We start from the raw sequence: 22,664 nt of genomic DNA, 5'->3' as shown, positions 1-22,664 counted from the left end.
ACTGTTCACTGTGTCTATGCGTTATGCATATATGTTCTTTGAATAATCCCTTTGCTTTAACATTTTTTACATTTCTTTCATGGTACAGGTTTGACACCAGCATTGGTCCATTGGTATACTCTGACCAGTATTTACAGATCTCAACCAGACTTCCTAATCAATACATGTATGGTTTTGGAGAACATATCCATAAGAGATTTCGTCATGATTTATACTGGAAAACATGGCCAATTTTTACCCGGGATCAACTTCCTGGTGATGTAAGGATCTATCTTTCTTGTTATAAATGAAATTGTCATATTGGAGAAGATGGTATTTTTAGCCTATTTGAAATTCTTCAGTATTACCTAATTCACAAGTTTTTTTTTTTTTTTTTTTTTTTTTTTTTTACTCCAGGGGTAAGGATTGTTAGCAAAATCTTAAGTTATATCAATAAGTGACCAATAGATTGCATGCATGTTTAAATAAGTATTTCCAGTCTGTGGATGTTTTCCTTTGAGTTTTATACTTTCTTTTCAGTCACACTTGTACTTAAATCTATTTATGGCTAGTCATTTCATTAGAATACTTCCACATCCTTATGTTATACAGGCATTTGTGTGATATAGTGTCTGCTTATCTACTGGACATCATATCAGGCATCTATGCCTACGCCTACCTCTTCCATAGCCTATGATAATCTTCTATAAGTTCACATATTTGCACAGGGAAGTGGTTTTCTTTGTAAGTCCTGAAACTTGAAGTCTTTATAATGTATACAGTGTCATTGAGAGCTCATTTGAAGTTTCAGTGCATAAGAATTTATCCCAAACTCTTTTACAGAGAACTAATATTTACCGATAACCCTGTATTCATATTTTAGTATGACAGTCATTACAGTGTATTATTTGGGTATATATTTTTTCATACTTCTAGAATATGAGAATCTTCAGGACAAAGGCTATATCATTTAAAAATTTGTTAATTTATGATTGCTTTGAGCTAAATTTTAACAACTTTTAAAATGCCAATGATAAATATTTTGTTCCCCAAAATGAATAAGCAAATTTCTTTTAAAAATCCTCATTTGGTACAGAACTGCTAATAAATTCTACCAACGTTTGTTTATAGTATCACTATCTGTAATAAACACTGAATAAACTGCAGGATGATGACATCATAGCTATATTAAATACACTCTTTTCTTTGAACCTTCATATCCAATCAGTCAAATAGTCTTTTTTTCTTTCACTTTATAAGTGTATTACCAATTGTTCTCTTCTATTTCATCTACTCATCAGTTCTCATTAAATGTACTGCAAAAGTTCTATGAGGGTGGATGTATTCTGGGCATTCTCTGCAGTTCCTTGGGAATACATGGACATAAGGGATTAACCTGTCAAAACTATGTCATGAATAGCTTATTAAAGCTCATTTAATCATAATAAAACATAAAAAGTTAGTTAATCTATTACTAATATTTGTATTATGCTGTGCATTTTATTTTACTATATTAATAATTAAATTAAGTTTGATGTTTTTGTGCTGTAAAGTTTCATTCATATGGCAAATACACTGCAGTAAGGAAAATAAGCATAAAGATATGAAGGGTAAATTACAGAAACAGAATTTGTAAAAGTTCTTTTGAATAAATCACCTTTTTACATTAAATATACTTACCGTTTAATTTTCCAACTTTTGTCTTATAGAATAATAATAATTTATATGGCCATCAAACATTCTTCATGTGCATTGAGGATACTTCTGGAAAGTCATTTGGTGTTTTCTTAATGAACAGCAATGCAATGGGTAAGAGTACTTTATCTGGTAATACATTTAAAGGAAATTTAACTTGAACTATTTTAACTAGACTCTTCATTCCAGTCATAGACATTATGTATCAGAGCAAACTCTATCATTAGTGATTTAGCATGTGAAATTATAAGTAGGTTTTGTAGTTACTGAGACAGTAAATCTTTGCATGTCAGTACTCTGTTTTGGAGAAAGTATGCTGTTGTAATATTCAGGCATTTTCTTTCCTTTCAGAACAACATTTACATACTGGCATAGATATGCCAAGGACCATTCCCATTTCCACAGATAAGTTAGCATGTGCTATAAATAAAAAAGGGAATGGTCTATACAGGGAGAGAAAGAAGGAAGAAAACTTTAGTTTATCATAATTCAAGTATGTAGAATCTTTTGATTTTTAATACTGTGAGTGCAGTATCTATATTTAAGAGGTAAATTGGTGATACAAAGCCAAAAAATTAATAATATTTCAGTAAGAACAGTACTATATGGTTATCCAGGCAATTATTCTGTTTTACATTTAGAAATGCCAAATTTAACATGTTTTGCTTAGAATTTAACATGTAATAATATAACCTTTCAGAGAATCTTCATTTTCAAACAAATAATTGAAATAAAATTTTAGAAAAATCTTTTAATATTTATGTATTTTTAAATTTATTATTGTTTTTCTATTACAGTTGTCTCACTTTTCCCCCCATTGCTCCCCCTCTACTCCTTCCACCCCTTCTCCCACAGTCAATCCCCACCCTGTTGTCCATGTCTATGGGTCATTCATACTAGTTCCTTAACTGGACCCTACCTCATCATCCCTCCCTTCTATTCCACCCCTTCTTCCCTCTTTTCTGTTAGTCTGCTTCTTGTTTACATGCCTCTGGTTCAGTTTTGCTCACTTGTTTATGTTGTTCATTAGTTTCCTATATTAGGTGATAACGTATGGTATTTGTCTTTCATTGCCTGGCTTATTTCACTAAGCATAATTCTCCCTAGTTCCAGCCACGTTGTTGCAAATAGTAGGAGTTCCTTCATTCTTTCTGCTGCATATTATTCCATTGTGTAAATGCACCATAGTTTGTTTTTTTTTAATTTTAAAAAATTTTTAACACTTTTTTTAAATTTTATTTTTTGGCTTTTCAATTATAGTTGTCCCATTTTATCCCCATTGCTCCCCTCCACCCAGCCCACCCCTTTTCCACGATCATATCTCTTCCCATTGTCCATGTCCATGAGTCATTTATACACATTCCTTGACTAAACCTTTTCCTTACTTATTCCTCTTCTCTCCCTCCCGCCTCCCTCCTATTGACTGTTATTCTGCTCCTTGTTCTATTTGGTTCATTTGTTTATGTTGTTCTTTAGTTTCCTGTATTAGGTGATATCATATGGTATTTTTCTTTCATTGCCTGGCTTATTTCACTAAGCATAATTCTCTCTAGTTCCATCCATGTTGTTGCAAATGGCAGGAGTTCCTTCTTTCTTTCTGCTCATAGTATTCCATTGTGTAAATGTACCACAGTTTCTTGATCCACTCATCTACAGATGGGCACTTAGGCTGTTTCCAGCACTTGGCTATTGTAAATAGTGCTGCTATGAACATAGGGGTGCATAGGTTCTTTTGAATTGGGGTTTTAGAATTCTTTGGGTATAATGCTAGCAATGTAATTGCTGGATTAAAAGGCCGTTCCATTTTAGTTTTTTGAGGAAATTCCATACTGTTTTCCATAGTGGCTGCTGCACCAGTCTGCATGCCCACCAACAGTGCAGTAGGGTTCCCTTTTCTCCACATCCTCTCCAGCACTTGTTTGTTGATTAGAAAAAATATTTTTGTTGGAAAAGGAGTGGTCCTCTATCCCTTGCTATGAAATTTCTAAAAAAGCTTTTCCAGCACCTTTACAGGGAAACATCTGGCGTAAACCTCACACTTGGTGGCATTCTACATTTCCTCTATATTCTCCCTATCTTCAGTATCTTATTTCCTCATAACTAATTAAAAACAGTGGAAAATTATGTGGTTAATATAAAATACTTTAAATAGACACTATGATTATTTTATAACCATGTACCTTTTTCACTATTTACATATGCTTTCTCAATTTTTATTTTGTAGAGGTTTTCATTCAGCCTACTCCTATCGTAACTTACAGAGTTACTGGTGGCATTCTGGACTTTTACATCTTTCTAGGCGATACACCAGAACAAGTAGTTCAGCAGTATCAAGAGGTGTGTTTCGGGTCCATATTATAAAATTCTTTTCTACCGTATATACTTTTTTCATCTAAAATGTCAACATATTTAAAATACTTTATTTAAATTATCTTGTGCCAGATAACTTAAATATACATTTAAATCTTATCGTTTTTCATATTTCAGTTGGTGGTTTATATTTTTGTTTTTGTTTTTTATACAGTGACACCTATGCATATTTAAGTGTTTGAATTTTTGATATAAAATTATTCTTTATTTCTAGGCAGTTGAATTCAGGAGTTAAATTTCTTGAGAAAGAAGTATCTTCAAGCTTCAATATAACCAATGAATGTATAGGTTGTACATTCTTATAGTAAAAATCCTAGAGGCAACCAATTTATGAGGAGGGCTAATGAATCTTGCTGTCAATGCACTCTAGGAAAATTGGTGCTGTTACTCGGTTTTATTTAGAAGGGCAGATTTGGAAACACAGTCTGAAGTCTTACATCATAAAGTTACTGTCTAAGCAATTCTCACTTGCCTATTAAATAACTTCCTAATGTACATGAGCCTAAGGTCAACCTTAAGGAGATAAAAATATCAGGGCTTACCTTGAGCCTGATTTTGAAAGTTTCTTCCATATAATTGTTCTCCTGTGGCATATATAATTTCTGGTGCAATCATTGAAAAATAAACCATTTTTATTAGTATTAGATTTAAGGATCACACTTATTTTTAAAATATTGTTTATTGATTATATTTTGTCATATAATTCCCATTTTCTAAGATAATCTCAAAAAGAAGTCATTACTCTCAAAAACTGTCTTCGATTAGGATCCAAAAGCCTAAAACAAGAATACCTAGGATTATACACAACTGAATAATTTACAATGTCTAACAATTCCTGAATTGCTGTTGATAAATGTGAATTTCAGAAGAGAACACAAAGTTGCAATCTCTGTTATATGAAATTATAATGACAGTGCTAGACTAGCCTATATTCAGATTTGTGTATCAGTAGCACATCATCAAGGCAAGAGCCAGAACAGTTTTAAATGAATTTGACAATTGATTTTTGAAATATTGATTGGGATAGTTGTCCATTATATGTTGAATAAAGCAGTAGTTGAGCTTGAATCATGCTTGACATGTGAATGCAACACACATATGACAATGCATTTGTTTACATCATTTTATACAAGGAAAGGCTTGAATTTAAGCAGTATCATAAAAGACTGGTATATAAAAGAGAACTATTAATCACTGCTGCATTTAAATGAGGCTCAAATTATGTGGAGAGTAAAAAAGTATTTTGTTTCTTGTTTGAAAGAAAACTAAGTCTCCTCTCTCTACAACCTAACCTATTGGTATATAACATAATAATAAATATTTTATATACTTTTATAAAATATGTATGCCATATATATAATATGTACACAGACTCACAAAAAATTAAACCACATGTCCAAATCTTTAAAGAAATTTTGTGGAATATTAAGATATTTATAAATATAGTTTTAAAATATTGAGTTTTTAAGAGTTTTATTTCATAAGTTATTTTACAAAATAAATTTAATGCTTAAATGGGGTAGAATATAATAACCCAAATTAGTGTCTTCTTTTAATTTTTACATAGTAGTATTCAGACATACATAATGGAGAAATCATGAAATACACACACACACACACACACACACAAACCTAAACCATCACGCCAAATAAGATTACACGTCTTACTGTACTCTAATCGTCACTTTTTAGTACAAAAAATAAAATATTAGCAACACCCATATTTCCATGTGCAAAAAAACATGCCCTCTGTTACTGTGATGAGACACTGATACACTGTTACGGCCATTCACTGAGACTACTTGGGCCACAGAGGCAATGGAAGAAGAGAATTCATTAGGCTCTTGAGGAAGAAGAAATCAAGGCCTACATGTGAATGAGATGAGACAAGTACCTTATAAAATACTTGAATGAGAGCCTTGTATAACATATATTTTATTATTTTTTGAAAATGTAAAGGAATAGAAATTGTGTACAATTTTAGAATATTTTATTTATTTTTAGAGAGAGGGGAAGAAAGGGAGAAAGAAAGGGAGAGAAAAAGCAATGTGTGAGAAAACCTTGATCAGTTGCCTCTTGAGTGCCCCCAACTGAGGACCTGGCCTGCAATCCAAGCACGTGCACTGACTGGGAATAGAACTGGTGGCCTTCCATTTTGTAGAACAACACACCACTCACTTAGCCACACCAGTCAGGGCAAAATTGTATAGTTTTAAACATCTTCTTTTCTTACATGATGGCCGTTCATTCATTCAGTCATTCATTTTGTTGCAAATGGAGGTGGGATTGTGGTCAATTTTTTTCTCATATTTTTGATACTATTCATTTATTCTCTTCTTTTATTTTACATGTGGTTCATAATATACCTTTGCAGGTCTACTTTAAGTGCTAACTTTCTTATTTTTCAACCCAAAATAAACAAAAAAAAAAAGACAAAACAGATGTTTGAAGTTTCTTTATTTATTTTTATTTTTATTTATTTATTATTATTTTTAATTTTTGGTTTTTCAATTACAGTTGTCCCATTTTCCCCCCATTTCTATCCCCCACCCAGCCCACCCCCTCTCCCGCAATCATATCCCTCCCCAGTGTCCGTATCCATGAGTCAATTATACACATTCTTTGACTAAACCCTTCCCTTACTTACCCCCTTCTCTCCCTTCCCCCTCCCCCATATTGACTGCTATTCTGCTCTTTGTTCTATTTAGTTCTTTTGTTTGTGTTGTTCTTTAGTTTCCTGTAGTAGGTGATATCATATGGCATTTTTCTTTCTTTGCCTGGATTATTTCACTAAGCATAATTCTCTCTAGTTCCATCCATGTTGTTGCAAATGGCAGGAGTTCCTTCTTTCTTTCTGCTCATAGTATTCCATTGTGTAGATGTACCACAGTTTTTTGATCCACTCATCTACAGATGGGCACTTATGTTGTTTCCAGCACTTAGCTATGTAAACAGTGCTGCAATGAACATAGAGATGCATAAGTTCTTTTGAATTGGTGTTTCAAGATTCTTTGGGTATAATCCTAGTAATGGAATCACTGGTTCAAAAGGCAGTTCCATTTTTAATTTTTTGAGGTAATTCCATACTGTTTTCCATAGTGGCTGCGCCAGTCTGCATTTCCACCAACAGTGCAGTAGGGTTCCCATTTCTCCACATCCTCGCCAGCACTTGTTGCTTGTTGATTTGTTGATGATGGCCATTCTGACAGGTGTGAGGTGGTATTTCATTGTGGTTTTGAAGTTTTTAAGAAAAGATTTCTAACAGAATATCTAGAACACATTTGAAAATGGAAGTCACATTAAATATTTGCTTGAAATATGTAGTTAAATGAATGCTAGAATATAATAGAAAAAGCATATTAATATTAAGTCGTAATGCTCCTTATTGAAACTAATTATATGTCTGTCCATTCACTAAAAGCTCATTGGACTACCAGCAATGCCAGCATATTGGAGTTTTGGATTCCAGTTGAGTCGCTGGAATTATAAATCACTTGATGTCGTGAAAGAAGTGGTTAAAAGAAATCGAGAAGCTGGCATACCATTTGTAAGTAGGATAAAGGGTTTGTGGGAAGGGCTACCATGTTAAATATTGTCACATAATAACAAATGTGGAATACTGTCAGAATTACATATATGTGCATATGGATGATTAAGCTGTTTTTTAATAGTAAAGTACATTTATTACCACGCATAATGTACAGGTCTATGTAAAATTTTGAGAACTGATTATAAGTTATACTATGACTGAATACATGTTTAAGTGTGTGCATAATCATCGTTTTTAGTAGACTTTATTTATAAAGTCTATATACTTTTTAATATAATAAAATTTCATATATTTTGTTGAATGGGTAGGTTTTGTCTTCTACACAATTAATCTCATTATATCACAATACATATCCAGTTATCATCATGGAAACAAATGTAAAGAATCATAATGCTTTTGTACTTTAGAATTAGAAAAGCTAGTTTTGTTTTAAAAATATCAGTAAATCTTTAGTGAAATAAAAGGGGTTTAAGTTCATTTACTTTTTAATAATTATATTTATAATTCAAATTTATTGGACTTAAAGGTTTATGTGATTAGACGGTTATTTCAGTACTATTTATTAATACACACTGGTGATTTTTAGGATACACAGGTCACTGATATTGACTATATGGAAGACAAGAAAGACTTTACTTATGATAACATCGCTTTCAATGGTCTCCCTGAATTTGTTGAAGATTTGCATGATCATGGACAGAAATATGTCATCATCTTGGTAATAACTAATTATATATCAATACAATTTTAGTATTTATACTTTTGTCAGTCAGTTAATAAATTTTGCATGGTTTCTATTTTTTGTTGTGTCTGTAATGTGCCATTGAGCCAGCTCTAACTACTAACAATCTATCATGCCTATGGCTTCTTCTAAGGAGTCAATCATCTCATATTTGGTCTTCTTTTTTTCCTGCTACTTTCTAATTTTCCCAGCATTATTGTCTTTCAAAGAGAGTTCTGCCTTCTTACAATGTGCTGGCAGTAGGACAGCTTTAATTTTGTCATGTTTGCCATCAGCAATGTTTCAGGCTTAATTTGCCCTAAGATTCACTTGTTTGTATTTGTGTTGACCCATGGTATCCATAGAGCTCTCTTCAAACACTGCATTTCAGATGAATAATTTTTTTGCTGTTAATCTTCTTCACTGTCCAACTTTTATATACATATGTAGTGATTGGGAAAATGAGGGTGTAGATAGCCTTAACCTTGGTTTTTAATGACACATCTTTTCTCTTGGTGATCTTTTCTAATTCTATTTTTAGGACCCTGGAATTGCCACAAGCAGTCGTAGAGATGGAACACCATATAAAACCTATGAGAGGGGAAAAGAAAAGAAGGTGTGGGTAAATGAGTCAGATGGGACTACCCCGATTATTGGAGAGGTAAATTATAATAATCATTAAAGTTGTGTTGCTCAGATATTTTATTGTGCAGTGCCAAAGTTTTTTTCTGTGTGCATTCACTTTCAAATTTATATTTGATCTTTTAATTGTGTAGAGAAATTTTAGACAAAGAAAATAGTTCAATTGTCTCTAAAACAGTTTTTCTAAGAAAACATCATTTTTAGCACTATACACAATTAAAACTAAAGATAACAAAATATAAGTAATTTAAATTATTACATAATTTTGATAATTTTATGTAAAATAACATTATAATTTAAGCACTTATTTGCTGTGTATTAAGTTTTATAGTTGATATTTAATCTTCACAATAAATAATAAGATAGCTATGATTATAATTTTTAATTTACTGGTAAAAAAGTAAATTTGAGAGAGGCAAAATAACTTTCTTAATATCACAGAGTTAATAAAAGCAGAGTCAGGAAACTACTTAGTTCCAAAATGCAAAATCTTTACCAAGATAAATATTTTTTTGGAGACAGCTTTATAAGACATATCAAAACTCATAATGTCTAGATGCATTGCCTTGGTGATTCCACTTTTGTAATTTAGTTAAAAGAATAAAACAGGAGAAAATATAATTTTATAAAAACATGTTCATTATAACATTATTTAAAATACTGATGAATACCCTAAGCATCACTTTTTATCTCATTTATCAAAGTCAAAATTTCTGTTGAAAGTCTTCTTCAATTAATTATGATCTCCACCAGAAAACAAAACTGAATTTTCTCTCTATAAAATAATGCATGTATACATTGAGTTCTGATATGGTATGTATTGTTTTATGGTTTACTTTTAATCTTCACAATAAAATAATGTGATAGTCATGATTAAAATTCTTAATTTGAAGGTGAAAGAGTGAATTTCAGAGAGGTGAATTTTCTACTCTTACAACCTAATTAGAAGTCACAGAATACATTTTGTTAAGACCTGCTCTGTTGGATATGGACAGATCAGAGAGCCAATATGCATAATTTGGGTATAAAATAATACTATCTCTCCCATTTTATTTGAAATTGAATTCATCTTGTCAATGCCAATATGTTAAGTAATACAAGTAAAATAATTTAAAGAAACACCAATCATAAAGAGGCAGCATTAATATGTGTAGAGTTCAATAGCATGGGCTCTGACATGAGAGTGCCTGAATTTGAAATTCTTCTCTGCCACTTATTAGTGTTTGACCTTGAACAACTCATTTAATTTGCTTGTTCATCACCTCTCTCATATATAAAATGGGGTTAATTTTAGTACCTATTTCATCTGTAAAATGATTATTAAAATAGTACCTAATCTCCTAAAGTTCTAGGGAAGAGTAAATGGGTTAATAATAATAAAAACTTTTGAAACATTGCCCAGCACATAATTATCATCTATGCATTTGTTAAATTATATATATACACACATATATACATACACACACACACACACACACACACACACATATATATATATATATATACACACACAAACACACACATATATACACAAGGAGTTTTAGTTTTATTACTTGGAAGCAGTTGCTTTTGGAAAAGAACTAATAATGTACTTTCTTTTACCATACAATGAATACATTATATGTTTTTTTTAAAACCTATCTACTAGTATGCTAAGAATTAAATTAAGTTGCAGTCAAAATAACAGCCTCACCCCATATAATTCTATTTTTCCTTCGTAAATGCTTCATGTTCTCACTCTTTCTTTACTTTAACTATTCTCTCTTAAATAAATTAAAAATATATATATTTGTTTTTTTAATTTTATTTATTTATTTTTTAGAGAGAGGAGAAGGGAGGAAGAAAGAGAGGGAGAGAAACATGAATGTGTGATTGCCTCTTGCATGCCCCCAACTGGGGACCTGGCCTGCAACCCAGGCACATTCCCTGACTTGAAATCAAACTGTTGATCCTTTGGTTCACAGGCTTTCACTCAATACACTGAACACGACCAGCCAGGCTCTTAAATGCATTTTGAAGTAAGCCTGGCATTAATGAAACCATGGATGGTACATGGATCACATATACCCAAAGAAGTACAGCATTATAACTTTAATAATTCTTCTCTGCTCAATCATTTTGAATTATCATTTATTTCTTTTTAAGTTTATGTATATATGTAAATGATCTTATCTTCTAGGTATGGCCAGGATTATCAGTATATCCTGATTTCACTGATCCAAACTGTATAGAGTGGTGGGCAAATGAATGCCACGCTTTCCATGAGGAAGTAAAATACGATGGACTTTGGATTGTAAGTAGCTATTCTAAACCAGTGATTTTGGACAATAAATTTAAAATAACTTTTCCACTAAATAATTATATTTTGTGAACAAAAATTAAAATATTTTATAATATTTTTTCTAGTATGTACAAATATCATACCTGTTATGTTCATGGGTTAGACAAGAATAAAAACTAAAAGCTGCAAATTGATATTTTTCTGTTTTAGTAATACCCTTCATAGAATAAATATGTCTTGTTACTGATGTGTTGTATCTTTATGACTAATAATTCATAGCTGAAAAATAGTTAATAAGACTTGTGGATAATCTTATAATAGTAAAATTCCAAAAACATTTAAGTCTACAGTAGTCAAGCAATTACAGTGCTATGAACCTGAATAAATCCTCAACCTCTAGAACATTTCTTAGTAAGTTACAAAATAGAGTAAATCAAAACTGACAATAGCTTAAGTGTTTTATCTCAACATAAACAATAGTAATAACAAACAAAATACTAGATAATGGGTATATTTATTAAATGAAAACTTTAATGTTTAAAAGTTTCCTTGAATGAAGTCTTATATCTGTAGATATTTATAACCTGCTGCTAGGTTTATTGTATAGAATAATACTTGATTATAGTTAATGATTTAGTGTTTCTTGTTTTGGAAATTATTACTGCATTTGGGAATGAAACTACTTGATGAGTCTGGAATTCTGTATTTCAGAAAAAAATAGTTTAGTAAAACTGAAAACAAAGAATACATCAGGGATTTTGTTCATTACAATGGCTCAGAATTTTGAAAGGAGAGATAATGAGTATCTTAGGAATAGCTATATTCTCTTTGGCTGTTTAGGTCCATAATATCTGTATTTTCTTACAAAACTCATTTTTCATTCAGTCATTATTTTATTTATGAATTCTAGAATTGTTTAGTTAACAAGTCTTTATCTTGTACCATCGATATATCAGCTATGTTGTGGGGAAAATGAAGATAGAAAAATTATGTTTTCTGCAGACAACATGAAATTGAGCGAATGGTTAAGCATAATAATCAGAACTTCTATGATAGGTAATAGAATGAGACAAAGAGGCTTTAATTATTTAACCAAAAAAAATCAGTGAGATCGTGGTGATAATACCTAGATGCTTATAGAAATAAAAAAAAATATGCACTTGTTTTGAGTTTTGTTTTCAATTCTAACTCTAATTTCAGTTGTATTATTTAAATTAACAGTTTCTTTATTCCTTTTTATTCTCATGCTTAGGAAGCAATCTGACTCCATTAGAATGGAGTTAAGAGTACAAAGAACACTAGGAATAAAAAAAGAGAAGCTGGCTATTCGGTAGGAAGAGAGAATACTCCATTTCTAAGTCCTTTCAAGACTGAAATACTCAATTCATCCCCAAAGATGGAGGGTGTGGGATGAGGGAAAGCATCTGAGAAAGGAAGAGTTGTTCAGATGCTAATACAGAAGCACTTGGATTAATGCTTAAAAATGCAAAGCACAACACAACATGATAATTTGTATGGTTTCAAACCTCACTAATATCACTAAATTTGTTATACTATGTATAAACAGTGGAAAGCTCTTACTGGAATGATCATCAAATCCTACTACTAATTTATTTCCTTAATTCTTAATTTTCCTCATATTATTTTTTTGATTGAATATACAGTAAAATAATTATCATTTAACTGATGACACTTTATTTTAGGTGAAATTTAAAAATAGTTTTATAATTTACTAGACACCTAATTAAGATCACATGCTAATCTTTTTTTTTTTTTTTAGTTTTAAGTTTTAATATTAAAATCCCTTTGAAAAATTATGTGAGCTAAATCGCCATAGAAAAATATTGGACATAATAACAGCTGAGGTAATTTTAATAAAATTACTCCAATACATACTTTAGAATAACTACATAATTTTCCTTCTTTGAGACTATTAAGAAAATATTTAGAAAGTAGAAACATTTACTTTGTAAAATCTATATCATGATGAGAAATGTATTCTTTAGAGCACACTTAATTCTCACTTTAATTCCATCTGGAAATGATGAGGACCAGGAAAAGAGAAGAGTAAAGAAGGAAACATACTTTTGAGGAAAAAATTAATAGGAGACTTGACTGAGCCTGATGCCTTTGTAAGAGCAGAGACAACAGAGATGTGAGAAGCGAGGCTCAAAAATGCACAGAGTAGGGCAAAAGTAAGTTTACAATACATATGGAAAATAATACAATAATTAATACATAATATTAATAATGGAACAATAAACTCTGTTTTGCGTACTCACAACTGTAAACTTACTTTTGCCCTACCCTGTACTGAAGTCCTTCAATGCAATTAACAGAAAAGGAAAAAGAAATACATATTTCTTCAGCTTATGTAGTGTGGTGTATGATTTTATATCTTTTATCTTTTTTAGTTCAAAGAGTTACCTGGTTATGGTCAGAGAACTAGTAAGGGGCAAGATAAGTGTGGGGCCTAGCTTTACATGGCAGGAGAATCAGCAAACACAATACCATGCACCTCTGTATTCAACAGATGTTTAAGTCGCTGGTTCTCATAATGTGGTCTTCTAAGCCCTCTGGTCCCCAGAGACTCTTTCAGGGATTTAGTCAACTCAACTATTTTTATTAGGATACTAAAATGCTTTTGCCTTTTTTCACTTTTATTCTCTCATGGGAGTGTAGAAGTTGTGGGCTAGACAAAGAAGAGTGTTCCCGGTCGCTAGCAATGCACATACATCTTAGAGACTAAATAAATGCCAGTTGAAATGAACAAACTATAACAATGCACATCTTAAAAACTAGATATATGTCAGTTGAAACGAATGAACTGTTGAATAAATAAATGTGCTAAAACATGTGCAATAAAAGACTCAGTAGAAAGAGTGATAGAATTCTTTGGAAAGGCAGTTGCTTAGTACTTGTACTTAATGTTTTATATGTATAATTAAAACTAGGTAAATGAAATACATTTTGTTTGTATACAATTCCTGATTCTAAAATACCTCTGTTATATGTTGTCTACATTCATGCAAAAACAAATAATATTTTCCTCTGTGTAATGACTTGTTCATATGGTAGAATCAAGCAGTAAGTATAGATAATCAAGTTTGTTTTTAGACCAGTAGCTTACATTTGTCTTATAAAGGTAAAACAATATCATGTTTGCCTTAGATTAAAAAATTATGGAAACAGATAGTTTCTATTTATATGATTTATAATCACTTAAAATCTGCTATTCTTCATTTTATAATCATCCAGGACATGAATGAAGTTTCCAGCTTTGTTCAAGGTTCACAAAAAGGTTGCAAGGAAAACAACCTGAATTATCCACCTTTTACTCCTGGTAAATTTCATTTGGCTATCTACTTACCACTAACTGCTAACTGGTAAATTTTAGCATATATTTCTAAGTCACAAAGTTTGGTAAAATTTTGAGCCCTGATATCAATATTTTTGTTGTTTTACCTTTGGCGAAAATATTTACCTCTAAGAAAAGAAGAATTATGTTAAATTTTGATATAGCATATTGAGTTATTTTTAACTGGCAGTGGTTAAATAATTAATGAAAAGAAACTACATTTGTTTGAAATCATAATTTAAGTGATCAATTATTTTTCATGAGCACCTTACTGCTCTGTAAGTCTGTGTAGTTATTAGAATGTACTTGATAAGAATAATTAATTTCACATGTTCTGAAAACATGTTTTATATTGTTAAATGTTGGCAAAATAAAAACCAAAGAAAAACATATATTTTTAGGCAAATCAATTGCTACAAGGACATCTGAAGGAAGATGGCAATAATTATTACGACATCATATATAACTGCAAATTAAAGCACATTAATAAAACTGAAAAATAAAGATTTGAATGGATTGTAATTGTGTGACAGGTCTACATGTATAGATTTCAACCATATTTAAGTAAATAAAGCTTTAAAATGAATCTATAGTTATTTATATGCAATACTAATATATACACATATATTTGCATATATATGTATATATATATTAAAGGTTATGTTTCATTTTGATGTAATATTGAAGTTAAGAGGCAGAGTACTTATTAATGAAAGTGCAAACCTAGTGGTTAATAAACAGGATTGGACTGTGGAAACCTAGTTGGAACTTAGCTTAAATTGTTATCTTTGATTGTTTTTTAACTGAATATGATATTACATAACATCATTTAAGGATTATAAAGTTTAAAATAGCAAAAATATCTTATAAAATTTAATATTTTTATTTATTGGTGGGTGGGAGAGAGAGAGAGAGAGAGAGGGAGAGAGAGACATTGATTTGTTGTTCCACTTATATACTCATTATTATCTGTTTCCTGTGTGTGTGCTGAGAGGAGATAGAACCCACAACCTTGGTGTGTCCGGACAAAGTTCTAACTAACGAAGCTACCTGTTCTGAGCTATAGAGTTTAAAAAAGCAAATAATTTCTTTAAAAATATTTCTTATATATTCTCTCCAAGATATTCTTGACAAACTCATGTATTCCAAAACAATTTGCATGGATGCTGTGCAGCACTGGGGAAAACAGTATGATGTTCACAGCCTTTATGGATACAGCATGGCTATAGCCACGGAGAAGTAAGTGCAATTTTAGCCAGAAGTCTACTTTATACTTATTGTCTAGAATATCTTTGATAATTTACTAATAGTGTTGGAAAATAGCAAACATAAACATCATGATAAAAATTAGTATATTAAAAGCTTCAGTTCTTTTAGTATTATTTATGCATTTGGAACATAGTTATCAAGAATAACATAATTTATGCATTTAACTGTGATTCTTTTTCAATTTATAGATTTAAATTTCTCTTCCAAATTTTGATTGAGTTTGTTGTATCTCTGAATATAATCGTGTTCTAAACATGAACTTTACAATTAGCTGAGAAGAATGCTTTTAGAATAAGTCTTTAACTATTTTTCAGACATGAGGGTTTCAATTAAAATGTAATTTTTTACATAGTGTCTCCCAATGTAATTTGCTAAGATAATATGTTACTTGAATAAAAAAAGAACATAATACAAAACAAAGGAAGCTGAAAATCTTGTTTATTGCCTATTATTTTTAAATCTTTGAATAAAGACCAATAATGTAATTGTCTATAAAACCCAACATATATTTTTTATTTTTATATAATTAAACAACTACAATTTAATTTTAATTCAAACCCATGGTTATCTGGACTCATGTTTGTTTACTTCGGTTTTTAAACTCAGTAAAAGATTATAGAGTATGTTATATAAATGAATAAATTGTAGAAAGAAAAAAAACTCTAGTTCAGTATTATAATGATACTAACACAGAAAAAAGCTGCTAAGAATACTATTACATTTCTATGAAGTTAGTCTGGATAATTTTATATACTGCATTGAACTGTTGTGTCTTTTCCTGATTTTTTATCATTAACCGGGAAAAATGTCAATAATACTCAGGTACCAATAGAAATGAGATGAATAATCCTAGTAGTTGTGGATGGTGAACTTCTAGAAACAAAATAAAATACTTCTTGAATATATACACTTTATCCCAACATCACTTGAGAGTATTTGAAAATGCAGACATTAATATATAATTAAAATCATTGTGCCACAAAAATGTGTATTAGGTTAACATTCAGATTCTTACATGTTATATTAAAATTTTTCAATGAGTGTAAATCATTTATTTTAAAAATGTTAAGTGGAAAAAGATTGCATCTTTATTTAATTTGGTAAATAAAGTCATTTGTATTCTGAATCATTTCTAAAGTTTCCTTTGTTGGAGTGTGATCAGAGTATATTTAAGTAACTAAGTATTGATAGCTAAATATAAAATTTGTATAAAACATTGGTAAAATAGTTGCAAATATTATGGCTTGGTCCTCGGAACTGTAATAAAAGCATTTGAAGTTAAGATTTTAGAAATTTTAAATGTCAGTATTATTTTAAAGTAAATCTTATTTCTTAATTTGATTTTATTTTTAGAGCTGTAGAAAAAGTTTTTCCTAACAAGAGAAGCTTTATTCTGACCCGGTCAACGTTTGCTGGCTCTGGAAGACATGCTTCGCATTGGTTAGGAGACAATACTGCTTCATGGGAACAAATGGAATGGTCTATCACAGGAATGCTGGAGTTCGGCATGTTTGGAATGCCTTTGGTAAGCAGTTTCACACAATGTTTTTCATAAAAGCTGAGACTTACATTTAATGCTGTAATATTATCTTAATGATTTCTAGTAAAATAATTAAGAGTATGTTACATGAAATCCAACCTTTATGAGAAAAAGAGAAATAAGGGTAATGTCTATAACATAAAAAAAGGAATAAAATTTAATCAAATAAAAATGACTTATGAAACAAATATCAATATAAATAAAATGTAGACAAAGCTTATAACTATAAAGCACCAGTTAAGATGGTGGGAAAAAACCTAAATATATTAGTAACAAAAGTAAATGCTGGACTTCCAGCCAAGAGGGAGGTGTAGACAGACACACTGCATCTCCCTCCACAACTAAGAAGGAATACAACTACCTCAAAACTAGAAACAACCAGAAGTTCCACAAAACCAAACTACATGGAAGTCCAGCAAACAAAGATATAAAGAAGAAATATGCATCCAGACAGGTAGGAGGGACGAAGCTGGGACAGAGAGGACACAGTGTGGTGGTGGCAGCAGTGGTGGCAGCAGCAGGCTGGCAGAAAGCTCAGTCACACATTTTAAAAAGTCAGGAGGGACACCTGGGGAGCATTCCCAGCTTGTCACAGTCCCAGCACTGGGGAAAATCAAGCCTCATTGCTTCTGATTGTGCAGACCAGTCAGGGTTGGGGTGGAGGCAGAAATTGCGGGTATCTCAGCAGAGTCCACTTGTTTAGAGGGACCCCATGGTCCTAGAACTTCCGGAGACCCACCCGACTCAGGGAACGATGGCCAGGGCAGCAGCTAGAGGGGCACCAGCTAGAGGGGTGCAGAAGTGAGAGAGGTGCCTGGAAAAGGGATGAGTGCTGGGCAGGCAGCATTGTTCCCTCTTGGACCCCTCCCCCACATACAGCGCCATAATGTGGTGAAACAAATCGACCTGTACTGATGAATCCCTAAGGCTCTGCCCCTTACAACATAACAAGAGTGACAGCTTTACCTGGGATGCGGAGGCAAACAAACACAGGAGCCTGTCAGAATGAGACAGAGAAGTATGGCCCAAAAGGGGGAATGGATCAAGGTTCCAGTGGGAGAACTAAGCGACAAGGAGATAGCCAACCTAACAGAGGAGGAGATAAACAATGTAACAGATGCAGAATTCAAAACAGGGTGATAAAGATGTTCACAGACTTGACAGATATGCTTGAGTACAGCAAATGCATCATAAGGGAAGAAGTGAAGGCTATGCTAAGTGAAATGATGGAAAATCAACACAAAATCAACGGTGAAGGGAAGCAAACTGGGCTTCAAATCAATGATTTGGAACATAAGGAAGAAAAAAACAGTCAACCAGGGCAGGATGAGGAAGCAAGAATTGAAAAAAAATGAGAAAAACTTCCCAATTTTTGCAAAGGAGATGGATATACATGTCCAGGAAGCACGAAGGGTTCTGGGAGAGCTGGACCCTGAGGGGACCACACCAGGATGCGTCATGACTGAGATGCCAAAGGTGAAAGATAAAGATAGAGTCCTGGGGCCAGCGAGAGAGAGGTGGAGAGTTGCCTACAGGGGGGTGCCTATAGGACTATCAGCTGATTTCTCAGAGGACACTTTGCAGGCAGGAAGGGACTGGCAAGCAGTATTCAATGTGATGAAAAGTAACTTACAACCAAGATTACTCTATCCAGCAAAGCTATCATTTGGAATGGAAGGGCAGATGAAGTGCTTCCCAGACAAGGTGAAGCTAAAGGAGTTCATCATCACCAAGCCGTTATTATATGAAATGTCAAAGGGACTTACTTAAGAAAAAGAAGATCAAAACTATGAACACTAAAATGACAACAAACTCACCACTATCAACAACTGAATCTAAAAAATAAAAAAATCAACTAAGCAAACCAGAATAGGAACAAAAGCATAGATATGGGGATCACTTGGAGGGTTATCAGCTGGGAAGGGGACGGGGAGAAATGGGGAAATGGTGCAGGGACTAAGAACCATAATCAGTTGGTACAAAATAGACAGGGGGATGTTAAGAATAATATAAGAAAAAGCGAAGCCAAAGAACTTATATGTACAGTCCATGGACATGAACTAAGGGGGGTAGGACTGCTGGAGGGAAGGGGGTGTACTGGGCAGAAGGGAGCAAAGGGAAAAAAATTGAAACTACTATAACAACATAATCAATAAAATATACTTTAAAAAAAAGCAAATGCCAAAGGCCAAATATATTAAAATACTTGATTGTTAGTGTATGTTAAAAAAGTAACTCTTTTATTCTCTATTTAAACAAGATAAGGACAGAGACCATTTAAGAATTTTAAAAGCAGAAAAAATTTGTCTTCACCAATTGTAAACATAAGAACATTTTATAAGTCCCTTTATATCAAGCGAAAAAGTATACAATATTCATATTATGCACTACAAGATGAACAATAATATAAAATAATGATACTTGACTGTAAACATTTAAACAGATTAATATGGAAAAAAGACACATGCCTATGCATTAATGAAAATTTGTTAATGATAACACTATCACTGTAGATCAATGAGTAAAGTACCAACTATCCATGTGGACAATTGATTATCAATTGACAAATAAAATTAAGTGGGTTTATGTTTCAGACCATACACAAAAAACAATCCCAGAATGATTAAAAACCTGTATGTAAAACTTCAAATATTTTAGAAGAAAATGTAAGTGAGTAACTATGATGTGAGGTTAGAAGAATAACTTCTTAAACAGAACACACATGGTGCAAAAATTAAACATAAATTTGATTACAACAAATGAAAATTTTTATCAAAAGACTGTTTAAAAAAATAAAAATTAAAAAGTTTCTTACTGGGAAATTATATTTTCAACTTACATAAACATTAAAATGATTGATATTTAATTTAAAGTACCTTTTATAAATCTTCAGAAGGTAAAAATAATTTAAAAATTAGCAAAGGATATTTACAGTCAAGTCTATGAAAAGAGAGATCTGTATGAACTTAATAAAAATATGAAAGTTTTCAACTGCCTTCATAATTGAAGAAATGTTAGTATAAACTGGTGACATACATTTCATGTGTATATATACACATACACATGATGATAACAACTAATAGTCAGAAATTAGCAAGAAAATGGAGCCGTGGGAAATGTCATGTGTTGTCACCATTTGCACAAATGGTTACAAACGGTTTTGATTAAACAATGTACATTTCCAGTAAACCAGGGAATAATCATACATATGCATAATGATGAAAGTATTATTTTTTTACATATTCACAAAGAAATAAGTATATAAATTTATTAGGATCAGTGTTTATAGTCATGGGATTTTATACAATAGAGAAGTAGTAGAGCCACTTAACAGAATTTATCTCACAAAAATAAAGCTTTGGAAAAAAATGAAAAGCTGTGCGATGCATACAATGTAGCATTTTCATAAAATTAATAAGTGTGAAAGAACAATACCAATGTATTGTTTATAGATAGATAATTACTATTTATATAAAAAAAGAAAGAAATGATTGAAACAATAAATCCTAAATTAAGGATCATAGTTTTCTCTAGGGTCCTCGGAAAAAGAGGTATGCAATTTTATATGAGTACGTATCAAGTAACATTTTCACTATTTTACTCTTACAGTAATATATTAACTAAAACAAAACAAAACAAATAACTGGAGGTGTTTTGGAGTAAGAAACAACACACTTTAATATTGTAATATTACTTTATACATAGAATTAACAATGATTATATCAAAGAAGAAAATAAATACAAAAGGCTAAGAAAATGTATAAAAGACAATGAAATAAAATTTAAAATGGAAAAAATAAAATTTAAATGGAAAAAAAGACCATGAAGAAATGAGAGTAAAATATGGAATTTAGGCAATTATGTAACATATATACCAAATAAATAAATGACATTGAGGAACAGTATATGAAGACAATAAAACAAAAAGATTAAAAGTACTGCAAATTAATCCATTAAGGGAAAAAATGTGATGCTCTGTGCAATTGAGATACTGTACATTATAAGTAATATATATGTTTGTTATTTAGGTTGGAGCAGATATCTGTGGATTTGTGGTTGAAACCACAGAAGAGCTTTGCAGAAGATGGATGCAACTTGGGGCATTCTATCCATTTTCCAGAAACCATAATGCTGAAGGATATGAGGTAAATGCTTCTGGTTTTCCTTGTTTTGAAATAAAACATAATCCTATTTTTAGCAAAGTACTTAAGTTTTTATCTGTAGAAGATATGGTCTGAAAGTTTGTAGCATAATTTGTGAACAAGGGTTAGGAGTCCTTTTCTCAAAGCCTATACATATTTTGTATATAAAAACGGTCAATTAAGGAAATCATGACAGGTAATGTAGTCACCACATAAACATTTTATTTAAAACTAAAGCATATAGAGTTGTGTTAAATCAAAATAGTTTAAATTAAAGCTAAAGATTTTTGAGTCTTGATTCTTGGATTCTAACAAGTATCAGGTAATTTTTTTTTCATAAAATAATACCATACTCTTAAGGATTTTCAGTTTTTGTTAAATTTAAGAAGCACAAAAAGATAAAGCTGCTTGCAAAGCAATCGGAGACCAGAGTCTTTCTATAATAAACAAAACTGGAATGGCATGTTGGGAAAAAAATACATTAACACTTTTAAAAACATGCATCTGACCTGGTGGGAACATAAGTACAGGATGTACTGGGCTCTTATACAAGCCCTGAGATTTCCTGCTGTGGACTCCCATGGACATATTTTTCAGAGGGAACAGGGAAATTAAGGTAGAACATGGATTCCATTATGTGTATAGTGGTTAAGAAATTGTTCACTGTTCACGTACCAGTTACATACAGTACCTTAATTCTGTCTGAGAAGAGGGACAACCATTCAGAATTTAGCCTGGAAAGAGGCATAATAGAACAGAAGTAAAAGATATTAATTGAAAATGTCACCTTCTAATCTTTCTAAATTGTGCTTTCAAGAAATTTCTGTTCATGGGAGATACCGATATGAATTACATTACACTCTGTGCTTATTTATGTCCTCCAAAAAGCAGATGCCAAATCAGAATTCAACATGTTAGGCATCTATTGTTGAAATACTTGTATAGGATAAAGGAAAGGGAACAGAAAAAAGTGGAGAGAGTCTTTAGGTCACAATTAGGTCTGAACCAGGTGAGAAAAAGGCAAGAAAGGAGATTTGTTGGAGAGTCAGTCACATGTTGGCTCATAGAATTTCTATTTCCAAGGACGTTTCAGTCAGCCTAGTGTTTGAATCCTCAA

General features: G+C 31.7%; 1 protein-coding gene across 1 annotated transcript in view; it reads left to right on the top strand.

Moving 5' to 3' along the window:
- Window positions 1-22,664, top strand: part of SI (sucrase-isomaltase) — a 96,197-nt gene that overhangs the window by 11,422 nt on the left and 62,111 nt on the right. Inside the window, exons 7-17 of the mRNA XM_090273460.1 lie at window positions 89-260; window positions 1,689-1,788; window positions 3,899-4,011; window positions 7,466-7,591; window positions 8,181-8,312; window positions 8,857-8,976; window positions 11,137-11,250; window positions 14,497-14,581; window positions 15,718-15,835; window positions 17,219-17,390; window positions 21,434-21,550. Of these exons, the coding sequence (XP_090129586.1) occupies window positions 89-260; window positions 1,689-1,788; window positions 3,899-4,011; window positions 7,466-7,591; window positions 8,181-8,312; window positions 8,857-8,976; window positions 11,137-11,250; window positions 14,497-14,581; window positions 15,718-15,835; window positions 17,219-17,390; window positions 21,434-21,550 (1,369 nt within the window). The remainder of the gene's footprint in view (window positions 1-88; window positions 261-1,688; window positions 1,789-3,898; window positions 4,012-7,465; window positions 7,592-8,180; window positions 8,313-8,856; window positions 8,977-11,136; window positions 11,251-14,496; window positions 14,582-15,717; window positions 15,836-17,218; window positions 17,391-21,433; window positions 21,551-22,664) is intronic.

The sequence above is a fragment of the Furipterus horrens genome, unplaced genomic scaffold (assembly GCF_987537825.1).
Source record: "Furipterus horrens unplaced genomic scaffold, mFurHor1.1.pri manual_scaffold_1, whole genome shotgun sequence".
NCBI lineage: Eukaryota > Metazoa > Chordata > Mammalia > Chiroptera > Furipteridae > Furipterus > Furipterus horrens.
This window is presented reverse-complemented; position numbering and strand designations above follow the sequence as displayed.